This window comes from Taeniopygia guttata, chromosome 1, assembly GCF_048771995.1.
Source record: "Taeniopygia guttata chromosome 1, bTaeGut7.mat, whole genome shotgun sequence".
Classification (NCBI taxonomy): domain Eukaryota; kingdom Metazoa; phylum Chordata; class Aves; order Passeriformes; family Estrildidae; genus Taeniopygia; species Taeniopygia guttata.
The window spans coordinates 26,938,584-26,961,913 of record NC_133024.1 but is presented as its reverse complement, the minus strand read 5'-3'; the positions used below and the strand labels follow the sequence as shown (position 1 = coordinate 26,961,913).

At 38.3% G+C, this 23,330-nt stretch overlaps 1 protein-coding gene across 1 annotated transcript in view; it reads left to right on the top strand.

Moving 5' to 3' along the window:
- The window catches only part of SPAG17 (sperm associated antigen 17), an 89,529-nt gene extending 66,552 nt beyond the window's left edge, over nt 1–22,977 (top strand). Inside the window, exons 28-48 of the mRNA XM_072925738.1 lie at nt 783–976; nt 1,267–1,420; nt 2,567–2,721; nt 3,134–3,310; nt 4,146–4,261; nt 4,436–4,566; nt 6,151–6,278; nt 6,655–6,834; nt 8,462–8,569; nt 9,993–10,038; nt 11,768–11,864; nt 12,721–12,768; nt 14,088–14,190; nt 14,798–14,894; nt 15,766–15,861; nt 15,991–16,142; nt 16,632–16,798; nt 17,658–17,718; nt 18,850–18,994; nt 20,117–20,254; nt 22,855–22,977. Of these exons, the coding sequence (XP_072781839.1) occupies nt 783–976; nt 1,267–1,420; nt 2,567–2,721; nt 3,134–3,310; nt 4,146–4,261; nt 4,436–4,566; nt 6,151–6,278; nt 6,655–6,834; nt 8,462–8,569; nt 9,993–10,038; nt 11,768–11,864; nt 12,721–12,768; nt 14,088–14,190; nt 14,798–14,894; nt 15,766–15,861; nt 15,991–16,142; nt 16,632–16,798; nt 17,658–17,718; nt 18,850–18,994; nt 20,117–20,253 (2,492 nt within the window). The 3' untranslated portion in view covers nt 20,254; nt 22,855–22,977. The remainder of the gene's footprint in view (nt 1–782; nt 977–1,266; nt 1,421–2,566; nt 2,722–3,133; nt 3,311–4,145; nt 4,262–4,435; nt 4,567–6,150; nt 6,279–6,654; nt 6,835–8,461; nt 8,570–9,992; nt 10,039–11,767; nt 11,865–12,720; nt 12,769–14,087; nt 14,191–14,797; nt 14,895–15,765; nt 15,862–15,990; nt 16,143–16,631; nt 16,799–17,657; nt 17,719–18,849; nt 18,995–20,116; nt 20,255–22,854) is intronic.
- Nucleotides 22,978–23,330: the final 353 nt, after the last annotated feature.

Here is a 23,330-nt window from a genome sequence, read left to right as displayed (position 1 = left end):
ATCTGAGACCACTGTCAGTATTACTTATTACACAGAATAGTTTTAGCCTGTCATATTAACATACAATTTATTGGAAATAGGTGAATAAAAATTGCTGCCGAAGAGAAAAGTGTCTCAAAAAGAGACTTTTTGAGTCAAGTCCAGTCCTTTTTCTTAGGATATTCCTTTAGATACCTGAAAAGATGAGAACAACTCTGACAAACCATTTTCTGATATGAATTCTCAGTATCTGTGATTAGTGTATGTCCTTTATTCCTTGTCCTTTATTTATGATCACTTTTTCACCTTCCTCAACTTTCTTCTCCTCTGCTTATTCGTGGCAAATTTCTAGTGAAGAGTTTCATCCCTTTTTGGTTTTGGGGATGATTTTTTTGCTAGATATTTGCTCTAAGTGTTTCAGCCTGCTCTCTGGAATACTCTCTTGTCTTTTGCATACACTTAGTCTATTTTTCCTGAATATGGGAGACAAGAGTTCTCTATAACATTACCAGTAAGATCTCTCCAATTGCCTTTCATAATGAGATTTTCATCCTTTTCTTCTGATGCACCATAATACTGATGGCATTAGCATGCTACTTACTTTTTCTGTGAGGAAGCACATTAGATAAGGCTAGTTCAAGATCATGTCTTTGAGTAGTAGGAGTTGTAATTTTCTTCTAGCCTGTTAAATAGTTCATTTTGTAATTCTGTCAAAAGCAATGTTCACAAACTCTTAATTTTACTGGTTTTGTCTTTTGCCTTAAAGAATATCAAGTCTGATACAGAAATTTTTGTTTCTGCAGGAAAAGGCAGCGACAAGACATCCCTAAACTCACCGAAGTCTGAGGAGTCTGAAAAGGCCAGTTCTACACAATCTAAGGCAGGAACCTGGATAACAACAACTCCATTCGGCATTCGAGTGGGCACAGAGGGTGCCACAAGAATGGATATGAAGCCACTCTTAATGTATCAGGCCACAGACCCAGCTGATGGAACGGTATTAAATGCTTTGGTCCTACTGTAAGACTGTCTATAAGCTAAGGGACAGGGCTGCCATCACATAAATTGTAGGATTTATTCTTAAAAGCATCCTACTGGTTGTGTTGCCCTGTTAGAAATGCAGTAGCTTTAGATTTTGAAGAAAATGTGATTCCTCTGTCTCTGAAGCAGACAACAATGTGGTAGTCAAGCTTCTTTAGAGCTTCAGTCCTGGTGCCTTATATTGTTGTTGCTGCTGTCACAAGTATCACAGTGCCAATATAAATGAGCAGTCCTTCATTCTTTCAGATTATGACTGTACGAGAAGATGAAGTGATAATTGTTGAGAAGCCAGGTGGTGACAGAATAGTAGACCATGCTGATGGTACCAGGATCACAACATTTTATGAAAAATGTGAAGATCTTTCTGTGAAGACCTTTCCACACCTTAGTGTGGAAACAGGTAACATCTAAAGGGGAGCACTTACTTTTCTTGCCCTTGACATATCTTGTAAAGCAGAAAGTTGTCAAAATATATACTAAAGGTGGCTTATACCAGTAGCCTAGAGAATAGATCCACTAGTGCAGTCTAGGCTTAGTTTGTTTGCTTCCTTTCAGCAGTATATTTAGTGAAAAAATTATACAGTTGCAAGTAATTAAATTTCCTTCTTTCATATCTATATGGTCATCCTTCACCATGAGACCACAGTGCCAGAGTTTTAGTGTGTTCACTGTCCTCTCTCCACCTGCCCTAATAATAATAAGGAAGCTGCTTTGAGCTTTAACTGCAGACGTATGAAGGGACCAAGGCATCTTTATATTCCCTAGTGAAGCCATGGACTCACCAACCTTGGAGATACTAAATATCTGAATATAGATGTGGAAAATGTCCTGCCAAGAAAAGTGAAACTTATATTTGCCTGATATAAATAGGGCTAGAGGTCATCTGCCATTCTTCTGGCTGGTGTTTTATTCTGTATGGCTGCTTCATTTGCAAGACAAGCCCTGTCCTCCTCAATTAAAATGAAGGGGACACATTTACTGTGTGGGTGTCTGGACTGTTCGAACACAGTGTAGGAAAAGACCATTACTGAGTTAGCAGATGTTCAGGAACATCTCCCTGTGAGATTTTAAAAGTCAAAATCCCTTGAACTGACCTATCTCTTCAATGGAAAGGCAATAACCAGACTAACATGCCTGTTTTAATTTGTTTTCCAAGATTTGTGTTGCTGAACAGGAATTTCTTCACATTTTAGAGCTTGTATTACAGGCACAAAGAATTTCAGTTATCCAACTTGTATATTACAAATATCCAGATCATTATGGTTAATACCATGCTTGATACATTGGAGTGTACTTTACTGGCCAGCTACACATGATTACAGATATTTTTTATCATTGGGTTTTCCTATATTGAATTTGCAGTCCAGAACTTCAAAGGTTGTATATTGTTTACATAACATAAAAATATGTGATAAAGGATGCTATGAAGTTTATGAAGGTCTTGCACTGAAAAGATAAAGATCAAGCGCTATGAGAGTGAAATTGAATCCTAGGACATTTCCATTATTCATGTGCTCCTGTCCCATTGTTCTGTATTAATTCTTAGATGAACCCTCAGAAGCCACCACAAAGAAGCTTAAAGGTACACAAGTAGAGAATCCTGAGTTTGCTACTGTTATAACAAATTGTGAGGATGGTACCTGTTGTACTATCTTTGGAGATGGGACATCTATTCTAGCAAAGCCACAGGGAACATATCAGGTGGGAATTATTTTTAGTTTGTCACAGTGACCTTTAATCTTTGTGTTCCAAGTCCCCTGCCATTAGCTGCTCTCACCTTCATTACCTCACTTCTCTATAGTCTTCACTAATCCTATTATTCTATCTCTTTCATACTCTGCCAATGTTTAGATACTTACTCACAAATGTACAGTATATTTAAAACACAGTCTTAAATTTCCTGAAGTTAAATATTACAGACACTCACATCAGCCTACCTCTTGGACCTCATCTTCCTTCTTTCTCCCCCTTTGATTCCTCTAAAGTGGATGATTCAGTATTGAATATCTGAAAGCTGTCCTTTTCATTTGTATCTGTTCTTCATTTTCACAGTACCTTTAAATTAAAATTTTCACCTTTGAGGATTGAATCTCTTCCCTTTTTGCTGTGATAGGTTTTACCCAGCAAGGGAGGCTTTCTTTTCATTGATGAAGATTGCTCAGCAGTTTACAGCCATGAAGTCTATGATTCCAGCAGCAAGGAAGGAGAGAAACAAGCAGGGAGATACATTATGAAACACACTTCCAGCACTATTTGTGAGATGATGGATCCTGAAGGAAATACTTTCAAGGTAAAATACATGGAAGAAAACAAGTTTCTGAATTCTAATTTTATCCTATAAACTTCTCTCAAAGTAAAATTGTAATCTTGTAATATTTAAAGTAGCCAGAATCAGGTCTCTGATATCTTCTTGACTACGTGATGAATATCCTTTTTTTTTATATTTATCCCTATTTAGAGAGACTGAAATAGAACATGTGGTGTACAATTTACCTCACCTGTAAAGTTCTTTTAATTAGCATGATTTGTACTATAGCAAAAAATCAGCTCTGCAAGTGAGGCTTAAAAACTGGGTGTGTCAGATTCAGTTCATGGACTGTCCTTTGAATCACCCTTATTTAAATTGTATCTTGAAAAAGGCATTAATATTCCTTTTTAGGTAATTGTTAGTTATTGTTTGAATATGTTAATATTATTTTGTTTGAATATGTTAATGTCACATTTGTTAATAAGCACATAGTATTTTCTAGAAGGAAAATACTGTAGAAGTTCACTTAGTGGGTATACATCAGTATACCCACTTGAGTATATATACTGTCTTGAGTATAGTTACCTGGCTTGACCAGGGAGTACTTTTGTGTAACAGTCCTTGGGAATTTATTAAATATCAGCATGTGATATTAGTATTTATGATACAGCATGTCTTTTGAGAAATGTTTTGGAGGGTTTCTTGTCTTTTCAGTTTTTTTTTTTTTTAATTTCTTTTTCCTGTGAGTTTCCAGTCCCTTAGCATGAAATGTGTTTTTCTGTCTCTCACTGGGCTAGGTTATGTTAAAGTTCACCAGCAAGTCACTATTTTAAAAGACTATTTTAACTCAAGTAATTTCACATAATTTCTGCTATAGGTCCTGGCAGATGGCAGCACAGAAGTGTGCATTCCCAGCATGGGCTCTGAGGAGGACAGAAGTTCAGCAGCAGATGATGTCAACACACCTATCACTGATAATGAGCATGTCCCCAGGTAAACTGCATTGCATTCATAGGTTAACACTTTCTTTTCCTCACTACTCAGTATTTTAAAGGGTTCATGGATTTGTGCTCCCTTTGTTCAGTACTCTGTATCTGCACATTTGATGCCATCATGTGGGAGTTCTGCTTTCTTGATAGAGCCCCATATGTGTGTTTGGCTGTGCAGGTTTTTCATCATCTCTGCGGATGGTTCTGGAACGGAGCTCCTGCGAGAAAAGGATGTACACAAGTATATGGCTGAGGCCTGCAGTGATCCTGCCACTGCAGTTTTGCAGGATCCTGTACAAGAACAGCCAGGTAGAAAATGTTTCTTCTCTGACAGACTACCAATAGAAAGAATTTAAAAGCTTCAAAACTCTTATTTGGGCAGGAAATGTTTATACCCTTGTAAATAAGGGTTCACACTTCTAGGAGTGAAAGAAAGGAGTTTGGGGGGAAGCTCTGGGAAGTAGAGAATTAACTGAAGGACACTGTTAAAGGATAAGTGAAGAAACAAATGGCATATCTTTATCCACTTTCAGTCACACAAATAAAAGTGATTACCAAATAAATATATTCTTTGTGTTTATCATTTAAAAAATTGAATGTTCTCACAGTCTCCATTAATGATGTAGCAATGAGGACAGTGATGCCCGATGTTGACCTTTAGTCTGTCTCTTGGAAAGGATACATATTAAAAAGCTGAAAAGACATGACTGGATTAGCCAGTACTACATGGTACCAACCACCTTGCAGCAGCAATGCAAGAAATTACGTCCTGGAATTGTTGGTTGTCATTGTAAAGGTAGTTGGAGATGCTGTGTTTCTATAAAAGACACTATGGTGTAACAGGTAGATGCTAACAAAAATATATCTTTAAAAGAGAGGAAAGTATGGTCCTCCTGGATATGCGGGGATGATAAGGGAAGTTTGCTTAAAGCCATAAAGTCCTAAGACATATTTCTCATAGATTTATGTTATAAGCATATGACATAAAACAGCTTTCCCACTTACTACTCTTATAAGTTGTAGCACATTTTTAAATGTACTTCTAGTCACACAGAATAGAAGAATATTTTCAGAAACCAAATGAAATAATTCTGCCATGGGAAAAAGAAAAAAAGAAGGGACATGGAGGGAGCCAGCAAAATGCAGAAGATTAAATTATCAGAAGGATTGAGAGCATACATACCCAGTCAAAATCCCAGTCAAGAAAATTTACTTACAACCAGCAATCATTTGTAATAGTAGCACATCTGATTTTCCAGACTTCCTGCTCCGCCTTTCACAATACTGGCTCTATTTGCCTTGACAACAAGGCTCCACAATTTTGTATCATTGTGACAGAGTACATCAGTGATGATATCTATTTTGAAGGTCACCCATGGGATAGATCATAGTTGATTAAGTAATTTTTGGGTTGGTCTGGAAAAAATATCTTGAAGACCATTAAAATTTATGCAAACAATACAAATATATAACATCTAATGGAATCCATCCAGCGATCAGGGCATGAAGTATAAAATACAGTGAAGAATTATGCATGTTCTGAATATGTTGTACTGCTTCTGAGATTAGTATTCAGTACACATGGGTCAATGCTCTGCTCTTCCTTGTTTGGGCTACTCCCCACACTATACAACTGAGCTGTTAACCAAGAATCAGAGCAAGTAGCATAAGCAGTTTATTGTTAAAAATGGGCTGAGTAATCTCAACCATTCTACAACTATTCTATAATCAACTCAGTGATCTGATATTATCTGTAGCCATGGATACATGGAGTTTTATCTATTAGTTGTAAGATTTTTTGTAGATAGGTGTTTTTTACTGTAGGTCTGAGACACTTTTTTTTTTTTTTTTTTAATTGGAACTGATTCTTAGCAAAATGTGTCTTTAAACCAGGTGTTTTAAGTATTACTATCCTCCACCCTATGGCTGAAGAATCCCCCTGGGTAATGAAGAAAGAACCAGAGAGTATTGTTCCTCCATATCTACAGTCAGGGACTCAGAAAGAATCTTCTCCTCCTGAGGTATAATTGTTTCAAAACTGTCCTTTCATGTTAAACAATAGATGTTTGTCTCTGTGGGGAAATGAAGCTCTAAACAACATGAATGTTAAATTCAGTTTATTAAGCAGACAGAGCAAAAGGTAGATTGTGTGTCAGGGAATGTATGGTCCATTCTTTTACACTTAGGGGACATAGCAATTTTAAGGAGAGTTTATCTTACCAGTTGAAGATGAAGGATAGATAAATTGTTCCCAGGAATTTTACTGTCTTTATTGTCTAGGTCTATGATTCTATAAGCAGAGCACACACTTTTCAAGTGAGACACATTGCCAATAGCTGCATTTTTGGGTAATGTAAGAAGCCTCTTGCTCTTTTTTGTTTGCTCCTCTCTGTTCAGGAGGAGATCACAGGTCACCCAATCAGAAGGTGGGTCTGGAAGAGTCTTGGCATTGGAGCAGCACGTTTGTCCTTGCCAGTCCCTGTGCGAAAATGTCCCCAAAAACTGCAAATCCGCCAGTTATTCCAGTATAAGCCACTCTGTGATGAACTAAGAGAAAAACTGCAGCTTTCCCTCAAGGTAGTTCAGCCACATTTATTCATTCTTCCAGTAAGAAATAGAGAACAAACAAGTAGACAAACTGTGTAGTATATACCTGAGAAAAAGAAATCTACTGTGCTTGAAGAACAGTTATTTCATACATAAGCCGGTGCTGTGTTTTTCTGAAAAAGTTCAATTGTTTCACTTACCTCTTATGAAACCTAGTTTTCTGAGCAAATGCATGAGATCCAATCCAGTATACATCACAGAGAGTACTCTAACATATCATTCCCTTGCTGTCAACATTGATATCTGTTACTTCACTTTTATTTTGCTTAGGGTTTGTTTTCCTCCAAAAAGTCTTAAGAATTTAAATCTATAAAGCTGAACAAGAATGTCTGGCTCACCATAATTCTACAGTTAACTTGGTCACTGAGACACACTGTGGTCTTGGTTATGTATTTGTTTTCATAAATCACTGTAGAACATTTCCAGGTTTCAGTCCGAGTTTTGTTACTCTATCCATGTCTAGGAAATAGCTGTGTATCTTTTTGACAAGGTTTGTGGCCATCCCTTATTAGTGACTGGTTCATAGCAGGGTGCAAGCTAGTCCTCCTGTGCCAGTGTTCTAAGATGGTGTCCAAAAGTCAGCAGCTTTGCCCTTCTCAGTGTTGGTGTAAAACATTCATTTATTTAATTCACGTTGTGAAGATGCTCTTAGAAGAGATTTTAGAGTCAAAACCCCATTATTACTTAAGAGTTAGAGAATAACAATATATATGTTCCTGTAATTTATTCATTTAACTTATTTTGATAATGGCATTGCAGACTAAATTTGAAAGTTAACAGCTTGTGAAATGTGTGACAGTAGTAGGATATTGTAGCCATTTATATAATTTTTTTTTGTCCCCACATTACATTTCAAAGAAAACATGCTTGCAGTAGAAAAACACTGACAGCTGTCCAGCTCAGACGTGGATTGTTTGGGATATGCAAGTCTATCAGAATGAAATGTAACCAGTTTTTAAGTCTATAAATATATAAAAATTATTCTTTAATTTGCATACTGACTTTTCAAAGGCAACAGTGTAAGAAAAGTTCTACAGTAAAAATGCAAGGGAAGTCTCTTCATCGCCCAGATCTATTGTTATTTTTAAAGAAAGATAAATGCTGTTTATTACATTGGGGAGGAAGATCTGCAATTATTAGCAGTGAGAAAACAGTTGTAATAATTGCATAAATGTGCAATGAAAATACCCTCATTGCTCATAAACCAGTATTTAATTAGTTCTTTTTTATCCAGAATGAAGTATCTTAAATCTTTAGCCACACCTTCACTTTGTCAGAGCAAAATCAAGATTTAAGGAAAATATTATTCTTCTTTTCTCCATCTCCTATAAGATTAAAGAGAAATAAACAAGTGATAAAGAACTGGCACTGGAAACAGATTGTTTCTACAAACTTGTCTGTTAGCAAAGTTCTGTACTATATGTAGCTTTCTGGCAGTGGTGTGTTTAAAACCCTTTTTTTTATCCAACTGATTTAAAGAGATGTAGGAAAAGAAATGTGCTTCTTTTCTGTAGCAACTGGTATGATTATGTCAATGTAAATATCTATTTTAAGCCTACATCTGCATCTTTCTTCTTCTTTTTCATTTTTCCACCAGGAATATATGGACAACATCTTAAAGCAGGAAAATGAGCTGGAAGAGATGAATGTGAAAGAACCAAGAACAGAAGAGGAAAAGAAGAATGCTGCAAGTCTCCTTGAACAGGTTACAGTGAGAAAAATCAAATTTTTAACTACTTCTTTCAATAAAACCCTTGTATAGCATTGGAAGTGTGAGCCTTGAAACACATTATCCATTAATAAACCAGCGAATGTCAGAGTAGCACAGTGCCAGTTAATGGTAGAGCAGAGCCATGCTCAGCCTTCAGCTGGTCTGAATTCAGCAGGGCCTTGCTGCCATTTGGGGAAGCAATGATCAAAACAGTTCGAGAGTCTGGCTCTATTGAATGATGTGTTCCCAAACACACAGACCAAAATTACTTTCCAGTAATTTACTTTTTTTAATATCCCCCAACATCAGGATGAAAATGTTTCCAGTCTGTTGTCATTGCACAGGGGAGACTTTTATTTCAACCACAGCCATCCCATAGTGAGAATTTAAACCCTGCTTTTGGGATAATACAAAAACAGTCTGGAGGAATATTGTTATTACTGCTGAGCAGCATTTTGTTTTTTTAAATATAATCTGTGAATTTTCATGGATAATTAGAGCACAAAAAGAAAAAAGAGAGGAATAGGTAATAGGAAAGGTGGGTAAATAGGAGAAGAGGATTGCAGCTTTTCTGGAAGGAGGGACAAAGAAATGACCTGTCAGTAATTCCATCTGCATCTATCCTCTGGGCAGACATTTATTTACTTTGATGACACCCAGGTGCTGAACCTCACATGCTGCTCAGATCCACTGAACTTCTCTAGTAACTAATTATTGTTGATTGTCCTGGCTACCTTCAGCACCTGCATTCCAGTTACAGATTTCACATTAGACAACTCTTTTGTGAGCAGCAGTCTCACTGTGCACCTGCTGTGACCCAGGAATCAGTGTCACATTGCTCCCAAGTCTCCAATAGCTCCGTTACAGCCCAGACTGCCTGGTCAGGAACTCTGGTTTCCAGTTACCTGCTTCAGAGGCAGCATGAGAATAAAGGAAACACTTTAGCGCCTCTTAACCCTCATTCACTTTACTGTAAGCCAGCCACATGAGAATTCCTCAGTCACAAAGCCTGCAAATTCCTGAACACATTTTGCATTTGACTTGTTGGGAATCTAAGTTTAATACAGTATAAATATATCTTGTTCAGATTTTTTATTTTTTATTTTTTGTAGAAGGATTTGAATTTGATTAGGAATTAGCTTAGTTGACCTAATAAAAAGTAACCATATAAAATACAAAGCTATCTGTGCAGTGGGTCATCAAGAAGGAAACAAATATCTGTTTAGAACAGGGAAATTGTACTTCATATCCTGTTTTCCTAGCTTATGTTTTCTGACACACTGAAATACCTGACAATGTGACTACAAGAATGGGGATAACACGATAGTACTGGCTTGCAATATAAATGCTTTGAATAAGATGTTGTTGTTGTGAATTTTATTCTCATGTAGTCACAGTTATTCCTTGTTCATTGCAGTCCTTCCCTGACTGGGAGAAGTCAGCTGAAAAGCTCAGTGACAGAGGTAATAAAAATTGAATACCTGTATTTTTAAAATTTAAAATATCGTAAGTTTAAAAGAATTGTAATATTTTTAAATAGGGAATATAAAGGTGAATTCATCTATGTGCTGTATACATGCTTCTGTGTGACTTTCACAGGTGATTAGGACTTCTTAGCATCAATGATCCAGTACCTCTGAAAAATAATTCCTGGTTTTAGGCATGTGTATTTGACATTTTGACTCACTTTTTGATATGTAGAAGTATATGGTTTACTTCTTTGGTGTATATATATATATATTTATCCTTAAGAATATATAGGTATAAGAACTATACAATACTTGTATAGTTTAGGTATTTCTTAGTTCCTAGGTAAGAGACTTAGGTCTCTAGGTATAAGAACTATGACAATACTTGGCTACTTTTATGCAAGTAACAATTTTTCAGACAAATTTTTCAAAGCAAATAAGTAAATCCTGGTTATTTATTATACTTCAAAATCTAATCTCAGACCACCACGTGTTGGGGTTACATTCATCTACCTAAGGGAAAAGATGGAGCAATGTATCATGGATTTCAGTTAAAGTTTTCACAAGATATTTATTAACATTGATTAATGTTTTCAATATGTACAAATAAGAGTTAAAATGTCTGATTCTTTATAAAAACCCATAAGCCTTTTCTGTAGAAAAATTCATTACATTCTATCCCATAATGATGCTCATCTTTAAAGTGTTATTTTTCTGCCCTTCATATCTTGTCAAGAGTATTTGTACTTGTCAAAAAACCTCAGCTGCTGCAACAAATACTTGCTGAACAGTTTCCTCTTAAATGGAGCTGCAATTTTAATGTAATATTGCTAATGAAGAAGATAGTGGGAAAGAAAATAGCTTTGAAATAGGTAAAAATAGAAAAAGCTGAAAAATAAAATCATATTTTATGGTGAAAAAGCTGATTAAAAAAAAAAAAAAAACAACACATTTTGAAGTTTGAACTTATGTAGTTCCCAGAATACTAAGACATATTGTGATAGTCTAATAGAATCATATCTCTCAAATACTCACATATCCTAAATTTTGCCACAGAAAATTGTTTTCAGCCAAGGAAACTTCTTTGGACCCATGATTTAGCTTCAAGGTATAAAGTAAACAACACACTTTATAAAATATGTCAGAGGACAGGGCAACTCTTAACAAAGCCCCAGAGCTGGTCACAATATTAAATGTGGAAAGGCTGGCATTTCTCCATTGTACATATTGAACTAGTAGTTCCTTCCATGAGAATGTTGATTATGGCTGCTTCACAGCCTCAATTAAGCACAAGCAAGCTTAAGCAAGCTAAATGTAATAAGGGTCCCTGAAAGCCCACGTTATTTTCTTCAGCTGTAGATAAAGACCTCAGAGCTCTCCAGTTAGAGACTGGCTGAATGTCAGCAAATTTTCCTATTCACAGGTATTTGTATCTTGAAAGAATATAAAAATATGTCAGGAAATACAGGGTGAGAGTGTGAACTTAATCTGCTTCTTGTCCTTCCAATACTGAATTCAATTTCTTATCTGTTAATGTTCTGATCTTGATTTTGGGATGAAGTTCTTTCTGCCTTTTCCCTCACGGTAACAAAAACTCTGTTAGGTTTCCATAAAATGGCAGGAAGATGCATTAAAAATACATCCTTTGGTGTTTTTTTTTCTTGGTAACACCTAGCACTGGGTAGCAGAGCACGCCCATTCAGTAATGCCCTTCACCTTGCAGCCCACGTGAAGCAGCTCTATGAGCAGGCAGTGGCCCCTCCTGCCAAGGGCCACACAAGGAAGACAAGCACTGCCCAAGGAGAGGAGCAGCAGCAGAGGTAGGACAGTATTGTAAATGCAGGCAAACCCAATCGGAAGAAATGACGATGTCTGACTCAATTCAGAAGGCTGAATTATTTATTTATTATAACTCTGCTAATATACATTAATATACTATATAAAAGGAGGATGCTGAAACTACATACTACTTTCTCTGACTCTATCTCTAACCCTCCCACAACTCGTGACCCTCTCTTGAGAGTCCAGCCCCAGGTGGGTTGGATTGGCCATCAGGCTCAAACAATCCTCACCAGAATCCAATCAAGCACTCACTCCAGGTAAACAATTCTCCAAACACATTCCACACAGGAAAAACAAGGAGCAGAAATAGAAATGGTTTTCTCTTTCATTTCTCTCCGTGCACCTCTATGAAAAATCCTGAGAGGGAGAGAAATGTGCTTGCCACAGGACAGAGCAGCAACGACTGGTGCAAATGTAAATAACACAAAGGGTGAAGCCAAGCACACAGGGAAGGCACTGTGCTTTACTGACTGTCATAAAGGACTGGGTCCTAGATCCCTAGATACATATGGCAGTGTTTTACTCTCTTGTCCTGTGATTATTTTGTCCTTCTATGCTTCTTTTTCCTTCTCTGAAAGATAATTCAAAGTTTGTTGGGAAAGGATTTTGGATGTTTCTTGGATTGAATGATCTAATAAAAATGCAGACAAGAGCAAACACTTCTGTGCAAACCATACAAGTCAAAGTCAGGAACCACCTGAGATGTTTACATAACATACTCTCATAAAAACCATTTTCTTTCCAGGGTTATCTTGTAAATATTTTTGCATTTATAGAAGATTACTAGTTTTCTCATTACCACTATGCTCTCTTTTTTTCTTCTGGGTGATTCAGTCCAGAAAGAGTAATATCCAAGTGGCAAAGCAAACTGGAACAGAACAGGTAATAATATTAGTAGGATCAAGTTCTTTTATGAGCCAGCTTAATCTACTTTTGTAAAAATGTTATTGATTTCACCAGGTCTTGGATGATGGTGCAATGGCTTGCCTGCAAATAATGGGGTATTTTCTGCTCAACAGAAATGCTGAATAAATGGTTTGAGTCTCTTTCTTTTTTCTTTTTTTTTTCTTTTCAAAACCCAGCAGCATAACTGTGAACTTACACTATGCAAACCAAGGCTGAGGTCAGAAGCCCTGTGTTTTGTTTTCTAGTTCTGCCACTAGTGTAGAAAAACAGTTTATTACCATTTTCAAATGCTCATGCTTTAGGTTAATATTCAGGTATTCCACAAATAAAAGCTGATTTTTTCAAATAGAACCCCAGACATGTCTCACATGGTGGTGCTTCCAAGCTTCTCTGGGCAAAACTGTCCCAGCTCTCTCAGCCTCTACTCACATGAAAGGTCTTCCAAACCCTTAATCATCTTTGTGGCCCTTCAGTGCACCAGGCAGGTCAAAAGTGGACAGAGCACTCCATGTGAGGCTTTCCATATTTCTTGTTAATTATGTTCTGATTTGCATGAGATAAAAAAGCATTTTAGAATTTCAGAGTTACATTTTAATATAGCATTTCACGGTGGCTTGAATCCTATTAAAAATAATTTAAATATATAAATCTGAGCAGTCAGCGCCCAAGAACATTATGTGCAATTCTGGCTCTAAAACCCATGTTAAAACTCTCAGTATGATTAAGACTTATCATTTCATAGTTGATATTAGACCCTGCAAGTCAGTGAAATTCTAATAGTGTAAAATTGGGCTATAACAAGCTGAAAACATGACTGATCTTTACTCTGGTCAACCTTACCTTTAGAAGTTTGAACAGCTTCTTCTGTATCCACACAGCCTTCAAGTCTTTCTGTGATAAAATAAGGAAATTATATGAGTTTTGTGTTCGAAATTTTAGCAATGCATCTGGAATACAAATTCTTAGCTTGAAATGTTTGTTGGAAGGTTGGAAAGCCACCAGTGGCAATCCCAGGCATGTTTCATGAGGTTTAGAAAAATGGGGTATGTTCTGAGGAGAAGCTCCTCACAGCAGGCAACTCACTGTCCATGTGCATTCTTACCAGTCAATTCTTAATTCACCTCCAAGAAAATTGCCAATTACAAGAATATTACTTCATGTGATGAACCAGGGAAGAAAATGCCACTTTCCTTTACCATTTCTTGATGCTCAATACTGAAAAACAGGGTGAACTCAGTTATAATGCTTTTTTCTTTCTTTCTTTTCCTTACCAACAATGTGAATAACATCCTTAGGAAAGAACTGGATGAACAGAAAGCTACATTTGCAGCAATAAAAAACAGAATTTTTGCTCCATATTTTGAATCTGAATTCAGCAAAGACTTTTACCAAGAAAAGGTAATGCAGCTGAAAACTGGCTGAAGTCTGTTAGGCCAGCTAGTATCTCCCATGCTCCCAAAGACAACTCTGAGTTTATATCTCAGCCTCTGTTTATCTCAACAAACCATTACAAAAGACAAACATGGAAGAATTAATACAGAAATTATAAGCTCTTGTAAAGGAAACCCATCTTGAAGATGGTATATGTTCACTGAATACAAACTCTATAAAATTCCTTACATAAATTCTGGAGAGATGCTGATTCAGAGCACAGCTCAACCTCAGTTTTTTTTTTTTTTTTACTTAACTCTCAAACCCCTCTCCTTGCTTATTAGAAAGGGAATAAGTAAAACTAACACTCGTAATTTAGAGGTGATCTTGGGGCCTTTTCTACTGGTAAATGCTGTGATGCATAAAGCCTGCTCAAAAATGTAGGTTGTAATCTGATGTAACTATTACATCTCCTTTATAGTCACCACTTCGGTCCTGGTTATTTGTTTTCTTTGCATTCCTTTTTTAAAAATTTTTTCCTTTCTTTTTTTGCAAGGGGAGAAGGGTGTCTGCTGGCTGGTTTTCCTAGGTGTTTAGCTGGGAAATCTAAGCCCTCTTTCTTCCTTTTCTCCAGTTTCCTGATTTGGAAGCAATGTCTAAGGAACTTCCTCCACTTCAAAAAGAAGAATGTATGACTTGCCCTCTGTTGCTGATAAGAGAACCCAGTGGAGGTAATCCACTGTCTGGCATTGGTTTTGTACCTTCTTCAGGAGGAAGAAGCCCTTGCAGACATCATTGAATGTGGAAGAACCATCAGCTTTGGATGCTAAGCTAAAGAATTCTTCTAAGAATGACAAGTGGATAGATAAAATATGCTGAAGAAAAATTTGAATGGAATAAATAATTGTTAGGGGTGGATAAGCAAAAACCAAGAAGGCCAAATTTAGAAAATAACTAGCATGACTGTAGGAAAAATATGGGAGATTTATTTCTGAAGCTCAGTGGTAAGAGAGAACTGGTACAAAAGCAATATGAAATAGGAAACATGCAGGCTAAATATTGACTGGAGAACATAGGAGGAAAACAGTGACTCCATGACAGGAAGCAGGGAAAGAGGGAATCATTATCTTAGGCTTCAGCTTTTTAGAACTGAGAAGAGTACTTCAGTTCTGCTTAAAAATCAGCCCTGACAAGTTACTGAAATCATACAGTGAGATTAAAATTCATACACAGCAAAGATTCATATCAGGAAAATAGTCCTCTGTGGGGTTCTATCAGACCCCCACTAATTCCCATATTTCCTCATTTTCTGTCACCATAAGACTTCTGCTGGATTGTCTTTTAGTCCTTTATGATTTATAGTTCAGTTAGCCAGAGAAGAAATGACTAATCACACAATAGGCATTTTTGAGATCCCTGTGGCCCAGTAGAGCAGAATGTCACATGCAGAATTTTCCCAGCCTCTCTACATGGTTATGTAGACAGCTTTCCAAGATTGTGTCAATTAAAGTGCCAAAGGCTGATGTTTTTCACATGTTTATGAAAATGATGGTGTTCATAAAAAATATTTGACTCAGTATTCCATTATTTTCCCTTTAGCAGCTGAATTTCCTGATACCATGAGTGATTCATCACTTTCATCTGGCCTTCCACTGCAGGGTCCTTCCAAACAAGATGATGGTTCCAGCAACACAACAGGTACACCTGCCTTCCAGAATGTAGTTGGAGCAGCTTGGTATCTTTTTATAATTTCTGACACAATATTTGCAATACAAATTTCAATCCATCTGTCACTTTTTCATGCTTTTGGAAATCTTTCCCTTCCAGACCTAAACAAGGCTGCAAGAGCAGAAGAGACAGCCTTTCAACATAAGGTTCCAAGTCTGATGGTGGATGTTACAGGACAGACAAGAAAAGAGAAAGTAATATTACCATCATACCTTCAGGGAAAAAAAACAAATACCATACCAAATAAAAAGGTAAAAAAATAACATCTTTCTTGTCAATATTCATATATCTTCTGAGTCATCTCTTTTCCATAAAATCTTCACCCTGGAGCAATACTGGAAGGTATTTTGAATCTATTTACTGTAACATGGCTGTTACAATTTATTTATGTTCACTGGCAATTCTAGAAGTACCTTTCCTCTCAACAGCTAGGAAAAACTCATTCTGCATCAGCTACCTACATGAAAGCTCTGTTTCCAAAAGAGCAGAGCTTCCATTTTCCCTGAGACACCTCAATGGCTTAATACATCTGAAAACTCAAACCAGTATAAATTTCCAGACAGTATTCAAAGTGCTGCTTCAGTTTTTATTTGAATTAGGATATCTTTTTGTAATTCTTCAGGGTGAGTTGACAGAGGTCAAATATAGGTTAAGTAATTCTCTACCTGTAATTCTCTACCTACCCCAAGCCAACAAAACAGCCACCAACTTTCTCTTTGTCTCATATTTTGTTTGCAAAGATAGAAGATCCTGCCTCAGGAAAGGTCAGCATATCCTCTCTTGCAACAAGACAGGATCTTACCAACTTCCATCTCATCCCACCCAGGGTGACATTTGGAGTGCTAAAGGAAGGCTGTACCTATGCAACCACTGTAATCATGAAGAATGTTGGTGTGAACTTCTCAAGGTTAGTTTTAATTCTTATTACTCTGGTTTTTATCTCTACAAATAGATCCTGACAAAAATCAAGTACAGTTTCTCTGGACCCACCGCTCAGAGAAAGGAATTCTGACAGCCACTTCATAGGTCTGCCAGAGCCTTCCATAAGATGGAGCCATATCCTAGGAATGCCTCTTCTACTGCCTTTTGTTTAACAGATGGTGCAAGGGCATGCTGGTAATCTCTCCTTCAGGGGGGAATGAAATCCACAGGATCAGTTCCAGAGCAGTGCAAAAGTATAGGTCATATCTGATCAAATGATCTTTAAAAATCTGAACAGTAGGAAGTTGCATTCACATAAGGACTGAATCTCAGAGGTGAATCAGTAAGAAATGAGGAAGCAAAACTTCTGCTTTAGTTGGTACCATTTAATTAAAGATTATTTGCCCAAAATTCATACAGTATCATGCTTTCTGCAATAGAATCACATCAAAGGACATTAAATAAAGATTGTTATGGACTTTTGGGTCTGCAACACAAAGGTGTTTGCCAAGAAGATGTTTGTACTTCAGCTACCTTTGAATTGTGCAGACTTAAAATGCTGCTGTTACACATTCTGTTATAAGGACCAGGCAGTGTTAACAAGTTCTTTGAAAGCTTACTTTGGCCCCTTCATCTGCTCCTTTGGGGATTTTTTGTTAGAAACCTGAACCTTGGCAAGAAGCCCAGGAATACTGCTGTAGTCCAACATGTACATTATGATGGAAAAGATGAGCTAAGAAATTCTGCTGTCATTTAAAAAAGCAGAGGAAGAGCAGGCAGCCTAGATGTGATTTCTCCCACCTGAAACAGTTTCTGGCAAACTGATTCTCTTCTCTTTCTGACAGGTTTCGAGTGAAGCAGCCACCTCCGCACACAGGACTGAGAGTGATGTACACACCAGGACCTGTAGGTTACACATGAGAGCTTTTGGATTTTTTTCTAGACTCAGTTGGCCCTCAGGCTAGCTAGGGCACCTTTCTGGGACAGCAGCTGTCTGGGAATAGAGCTGCCAGGGTACCTAGTTTTGTTTAAAGTTACTTGAAGTGATGCTGTCTGCCACCTTCAGCTAAGCACTCCATGCACTCCTGTCTCAGCCTGTGCAAGAATGCAGAGGGATACAAATTTTAAGTTCAGTGGAAAGCAGTAGGTCAAGCAGCGAAGCTATTGAGAGCTTTTTCAAAGCAAACAGGATTATTCTACCACTCAGATGCCTCTGAGTTTTCCTTCTGCTTACGATATTCATTATATCTGCTCTGTCTTATGCCTAGACTTGACTTCCTGTCCTGATACCTTCAGGATGTGAACCTAGTAAACTATTGCCTCAATCCTTTCTTCTCCTGCTTCCAACTGTTCTCCACCTTTTTATCTAGCAAAGCACCACAGCACATTAAATTATCCCACTAAGTAGGAAGCTTTCATGCTTTCTGCTTTTGTTCAGTGTCTCTTTTTACCTGCATGCTATCTCTGAATAAATAGTGCTGGCCGCTGTCCCCACAGCATCCATGTCATATCATTGGCCATATCTTGCCAATGCATGGAATCAAGAAGCAATGACTTGTGCAGAGAGGCAGTGCCAGAATGCAAATCAAACCTCCTAGTCCAGAGCCTTAGCCACAACACAATACTTGAAATCATAGGATAGTGTGGGTCGGAAGGAATCTTTAAAGGCCCCAATTGAGAAAAAAGGATGGTATGGGGGACTGTGTCAAAGACCTTACAGAAAGACATCTAGATGGCTGGAATAATTTCCGTTCTTTTCTCCTCACATCTGCCCCTTTTGTACCTCCCTACTTTATGTTCTTTTTGGAACAGAATAAAATATTTTATTTTGTTTCATTTGGAAGGGACCTACAATGGCCCTCTAGTCCAGCTGCCTGACCACTTCAGGGCTAACCAAAAGTTAAAGCATAGTATTAAGGATACTGTCCAAATGCTTCTAACACTGACAGGCTTGGGGCATCAACCACCAAGGACTGCTGGAGGGGACCATGTATGAAACTTGCACCTTACCTGTGAGTCATTCTCTGTCTCTCCTAGGTGGCAGCAGGCTTGCAGGTTGAACTGGAGATAGAGATTTTTGCCATGCTAATTGGAGGGAAAGACACTGGTGGCCTTGAAGAAGTTTCCCATGATATTGAGATATTAACAGAAATTGAAACTCTTCTCCTGCCTGTGAAAGCAAATATCCTTTCTTGTCTTATTTCTCACATACACCTCATAGCATCGACGCTGGGGCTCATCTTCCTGTTGGGAGCCTCAAGCATTGTTTCCAGTGCAGGCTGCTGCAGTAGCAAGCTTTACTGTCCTTTTCAGAAATACACAAATGGGTGTTTTCAAAAGCACAAGAAATGAACAATTTAAGATTCTGATGCCAAACACAGTTTACATCAGAATAACGTGGCTGAAAAGTGGATAAAAGAAGAACGGCAACTCCAAAAAATGTTGCTTTTAAAAACTAAATGTAATGGGAACTCATGAAAATACTTTATTATGTTTTTGAATCTGTGGTAGCATCTGGTGGTACAGCCTCATGAGCAACAAAATGATGTATCATCCAGATACTAAACAGGCAAATGAGACAATACCTGCAGCAGCAAAGATGCAAACACAGAAGTGCATGAATGCTGCCAGAAATGAGCCTGTGTGGGTTCAGTGTGCTTTTCAGTTGTTTAACTCACGACAGCAGTACAGTAAAAGAAAAGAGCCAAGTCAATAGCTATTATTTCTATTTCCTTTGTGCTCCAAGTGAAGTTCTGTTTGACATTTAATCAAATTTACACTTAGAAGTCTGGGAGAAGGGATCCTCTGGAAACCTATAAAGAAATAGCAAGGCAAGCTACATCCAAACATGCCAGAAACTTCATTCAGAGTAAGGACCACCCTTTACCAAAGAAAGGAGAACTTCAGGGTACTCTGCACCTGACCAGAGTAACAGCAACTCTTCTGAAGATTTGTATGCTCTGAATGTGATGTTGAAACTCCCCAAATTTATTTGCATTGACCCAAAGAAACCTTTCATGCCTATAATTGCAGAACTGAGATAGACAGGACTAGTGGCATAGCACCAAAACCAGCTGCATTTCTGTTTCCATTCACCCAGTCCTCAGACACAGTTGCAGACCAGCCTCCAAAGTATGTGCCCTTCCCCCATATTTTAGCTGTTCCTTTAATCTTTGAGCTGAGGGCACTAGTCCAGATGCAAGATGTTTCACAGCCTTACTTCCAGAATTCCTTCCTACCTCCACATGTTATTTTACTCAAATAAATGTACCAAAATGGTTATGTCCTTAACATGGCATTCCACCTGTGCTATCCAGTGCCATTTATGAGTGCCGGCCAGCAGGATACCCCCAGGGAGGGATGGCAGCAGCAGTCCAGGCAGTTCCTACCAGCCCCAAGCCACGGCTACGGATTACACTCCCACGAAAGCCTTGTAGTTAGTGTAAGTACTGCATGCAGTGACACCAGCTGTAAATTAAAGTACACTTGTTTTACCTACTCTTCATCAGCAGCATGCTGAACAAAGCTGATGCAAATGAGGCACCTAGCACACTGATTTGGTACTGTGACAAGAGAAGGGAAACTCTGGATGACATTAACCAAAGCACTCACTACAAGGGGACTGCAGTGGAGGCACTCATAGCAAAGCTTCCTCAGTCCTGTCCCAAATCCTTCACCTACTGTCTCCACATTAAACAAGTCCTTGAACCTCCTGGAAGCTGGATTTATTAGAGTAAAGCCCTAATAAATCTCCTTAACACTTTTCACTTTCTAAAACCAAGTCTTACTGGTGACCCATTGACACTGACAGCAATATTAGACAAAGTCTAATAAGGGACAGGAGTCTTACAGATAGGGCAGCCTCAATGTGACAAGTTCAAATACACACAACCCTCTGCACACACAGTTTCATACAGCACATTTCTGTAGCCTTACAGATTCAGTCTATATGAAGAATCACAGAATATCCCAAGTTGGAAGGGACTCAGATCAGGCCCAACTCTGCACAGGACATCCTGAGAATCACACCATGTGTCAGACAGCATTGTCCAAACACTTCTTGAACTGTGTCAGGCTTGGTGCTGTGAGCTTGTTCCAGTGCCCAACCACCCTCTGGGTGAAGAATATTTTCCTGATATCCTAACTAACTCTTTCCTGACACAACTTCAGGCCATTTCCTTGGGTCCTATCACTGGTCAGCAGAAAGATCAGTGCCTGCCCCTCCTCTTCCCCTCATTAGGAAGTTGCAGACTGCAATGAGGTCTCCCCTCAGTCTCCTCCAGGCTGAATAGACCAAGTGACCTCAGCCACTTCTCACACTTCCCCTCAAGGCCTTTCACCATCTTTGTAGCTCTCCTTTGGATGCTTTCTAAGAGTGTCTTAGAATGGTTAAGTCTTCCCTGACAAGTAAGAAAGCCTTACTGGGAATTTCTCAGAAACCAGCAGTCAACATGTTTAACATTAAGCTGGTGTTCACCTCACTCCCATGAGCTCAGGCACTTTACAACACAATTGATGGTGACAGTTCATAAAACAGGAACCCTATGGATGTCTCTCCTCAGCTGAACAGTCCCTGTTTGCTTCATATGTGTAACACTGACATAGTCTTTTTCTTTCAACTTAAACATCTGTAAGCCTGCCATGTTATCTAACCAATCAGCAAAGAAATTCCAGCTGTATCTCATTTCCTCTCCTCTGGAGAAAAAGAAAAGTGACCACATCAGTCAGTTCTCAAAAACTTCATAGACGGGTACCTGTGACTGCTGCATCTGCTCTAGGACTGCCCAGTATACATCAAGCATAGCTTTTTTTTCCTGTTTAAGTATCTTCTTACCTTTTCCAGTGTGGAATTCTACCCCCAAAGTAACACACAATTATAGTCTAGAAAAACAACTAGTTTAATGCCTTCCACCTTACAGACTTACAGCATGGAACTCATAATGAAGGAAGTTTAGACAAACTTCTCTCACTCTGTGTTGAAACCTAAGAGAAATACTCACCCAGTCAGTTCACATTTTAGTGAGACACCCCAGTCCATCTTCCGTGACAAGCACAAAGGGAGAGAAATTAAGTATTCTCCTCTTACATGTCTAATCCAGCTAATCATAGCTGCTGTCACCACAGCCAAACCTCCCTTCTCTTCTGACAGTGTCCTTCTGTGAATTGATTGACAATTCCTACTGAAGCTGGCTGCAGCTATCACATGCTACCCAAACAACTGTACCCAATGCCTCTTTGAATATCCCTCCCCTCAAAGTCTCCTGGATTCAAAACCGTATCCATCTCAGACGTGTCAAGGAACTCTGGATTGGTTGGTTTAGTCTCACCAAACATGGAACACTGACACTCCTGAGTTAAATCCTGTTACTGGTGAAATAGTCTTGTTCAGCCATCCAGAACAGAAACAGTCAAGTCACTGCAGAGGCACTCTGAGAACTTTCTACGTTTCTATCACCTTTCCCAGGTAGTTATCACCAGAGCCAGTAATTCTCTCTACTGAGACCCAGAAACCTCCCTGCAATATTAAACTTGATGACAAATTTGCCACACCTCCTAGCAGAGACCAACAAGCAAAAATCACTGATCAAGCATCACATGACCAAACTTAGTCCTATCACATTGTATTTCCTTAGTTATTTCACATCAATATTTAAAACATTTCAGAAAGGTTCTCTTAACATACTCAGAGTTAAATACCAGACAGGAAGCTGCCCATGAAAGTCTTCAGTATTCCTAAGCAGAGCGTCCATCCTGAATGTGTGGTTGTGATTTTTGTACCACTCAATTTGTGCAATAAAAGCAAACCCCTAATCTCTTTGAAGTCTGTGCAAGTACTCCATCTCATGTTGTTGTTCCCTTCCAACAGCAAAAGGCCAAATCTGAAACCAGTCTGTAGCAATCACAGTGCTCACACAACACTTGCAGAGAATCTGGAAATAATTATTAGGTTTGGTTCAACAACTGTACAAAGGTGGAGCTGGGATTTCTTCTTGTTTTTTCTTCCTTCCATTCATGTTAATTTTCTGTCCTCTTCCACTACAGGTTAGACCTCTAGAAGATCAACATGAGGATCAGCAACACTGAAATACCTAGATTTTAGTCCAACTTATGGAAACATCCAGTGTCATTTTTCTATTCATTTAATAAGATTAAATGAGAAAAGTATTTTGCCTTTTCCCTGTTAATGGGAAAGGTAGTCCAAAAAGTTGCACGATCTCCTGATGTGGCTGTCTGAAATGTGAACAGTGGTAAGATTGCTGTATTTCAACCCTACTACAGAGCAGTGCTGCATGATTCCCACTAAATTTGTTTTTAAAAGGGATTAGGTTTTGCTCTGGTCTTCTAATTCCAAAGTTTATGTTTGCTTTCACAATCATAGGCTTAACGTTCTGTGTGCTCACCTACCTTTAATAAGCTGCACATACCAGATGGGGGTTCCAAGTACACAAAGTTGACAAGAAAGGGATTCTTATACCCTCTTGTTCACAGTCACACATGAACCTTCAAATGTTCACCTG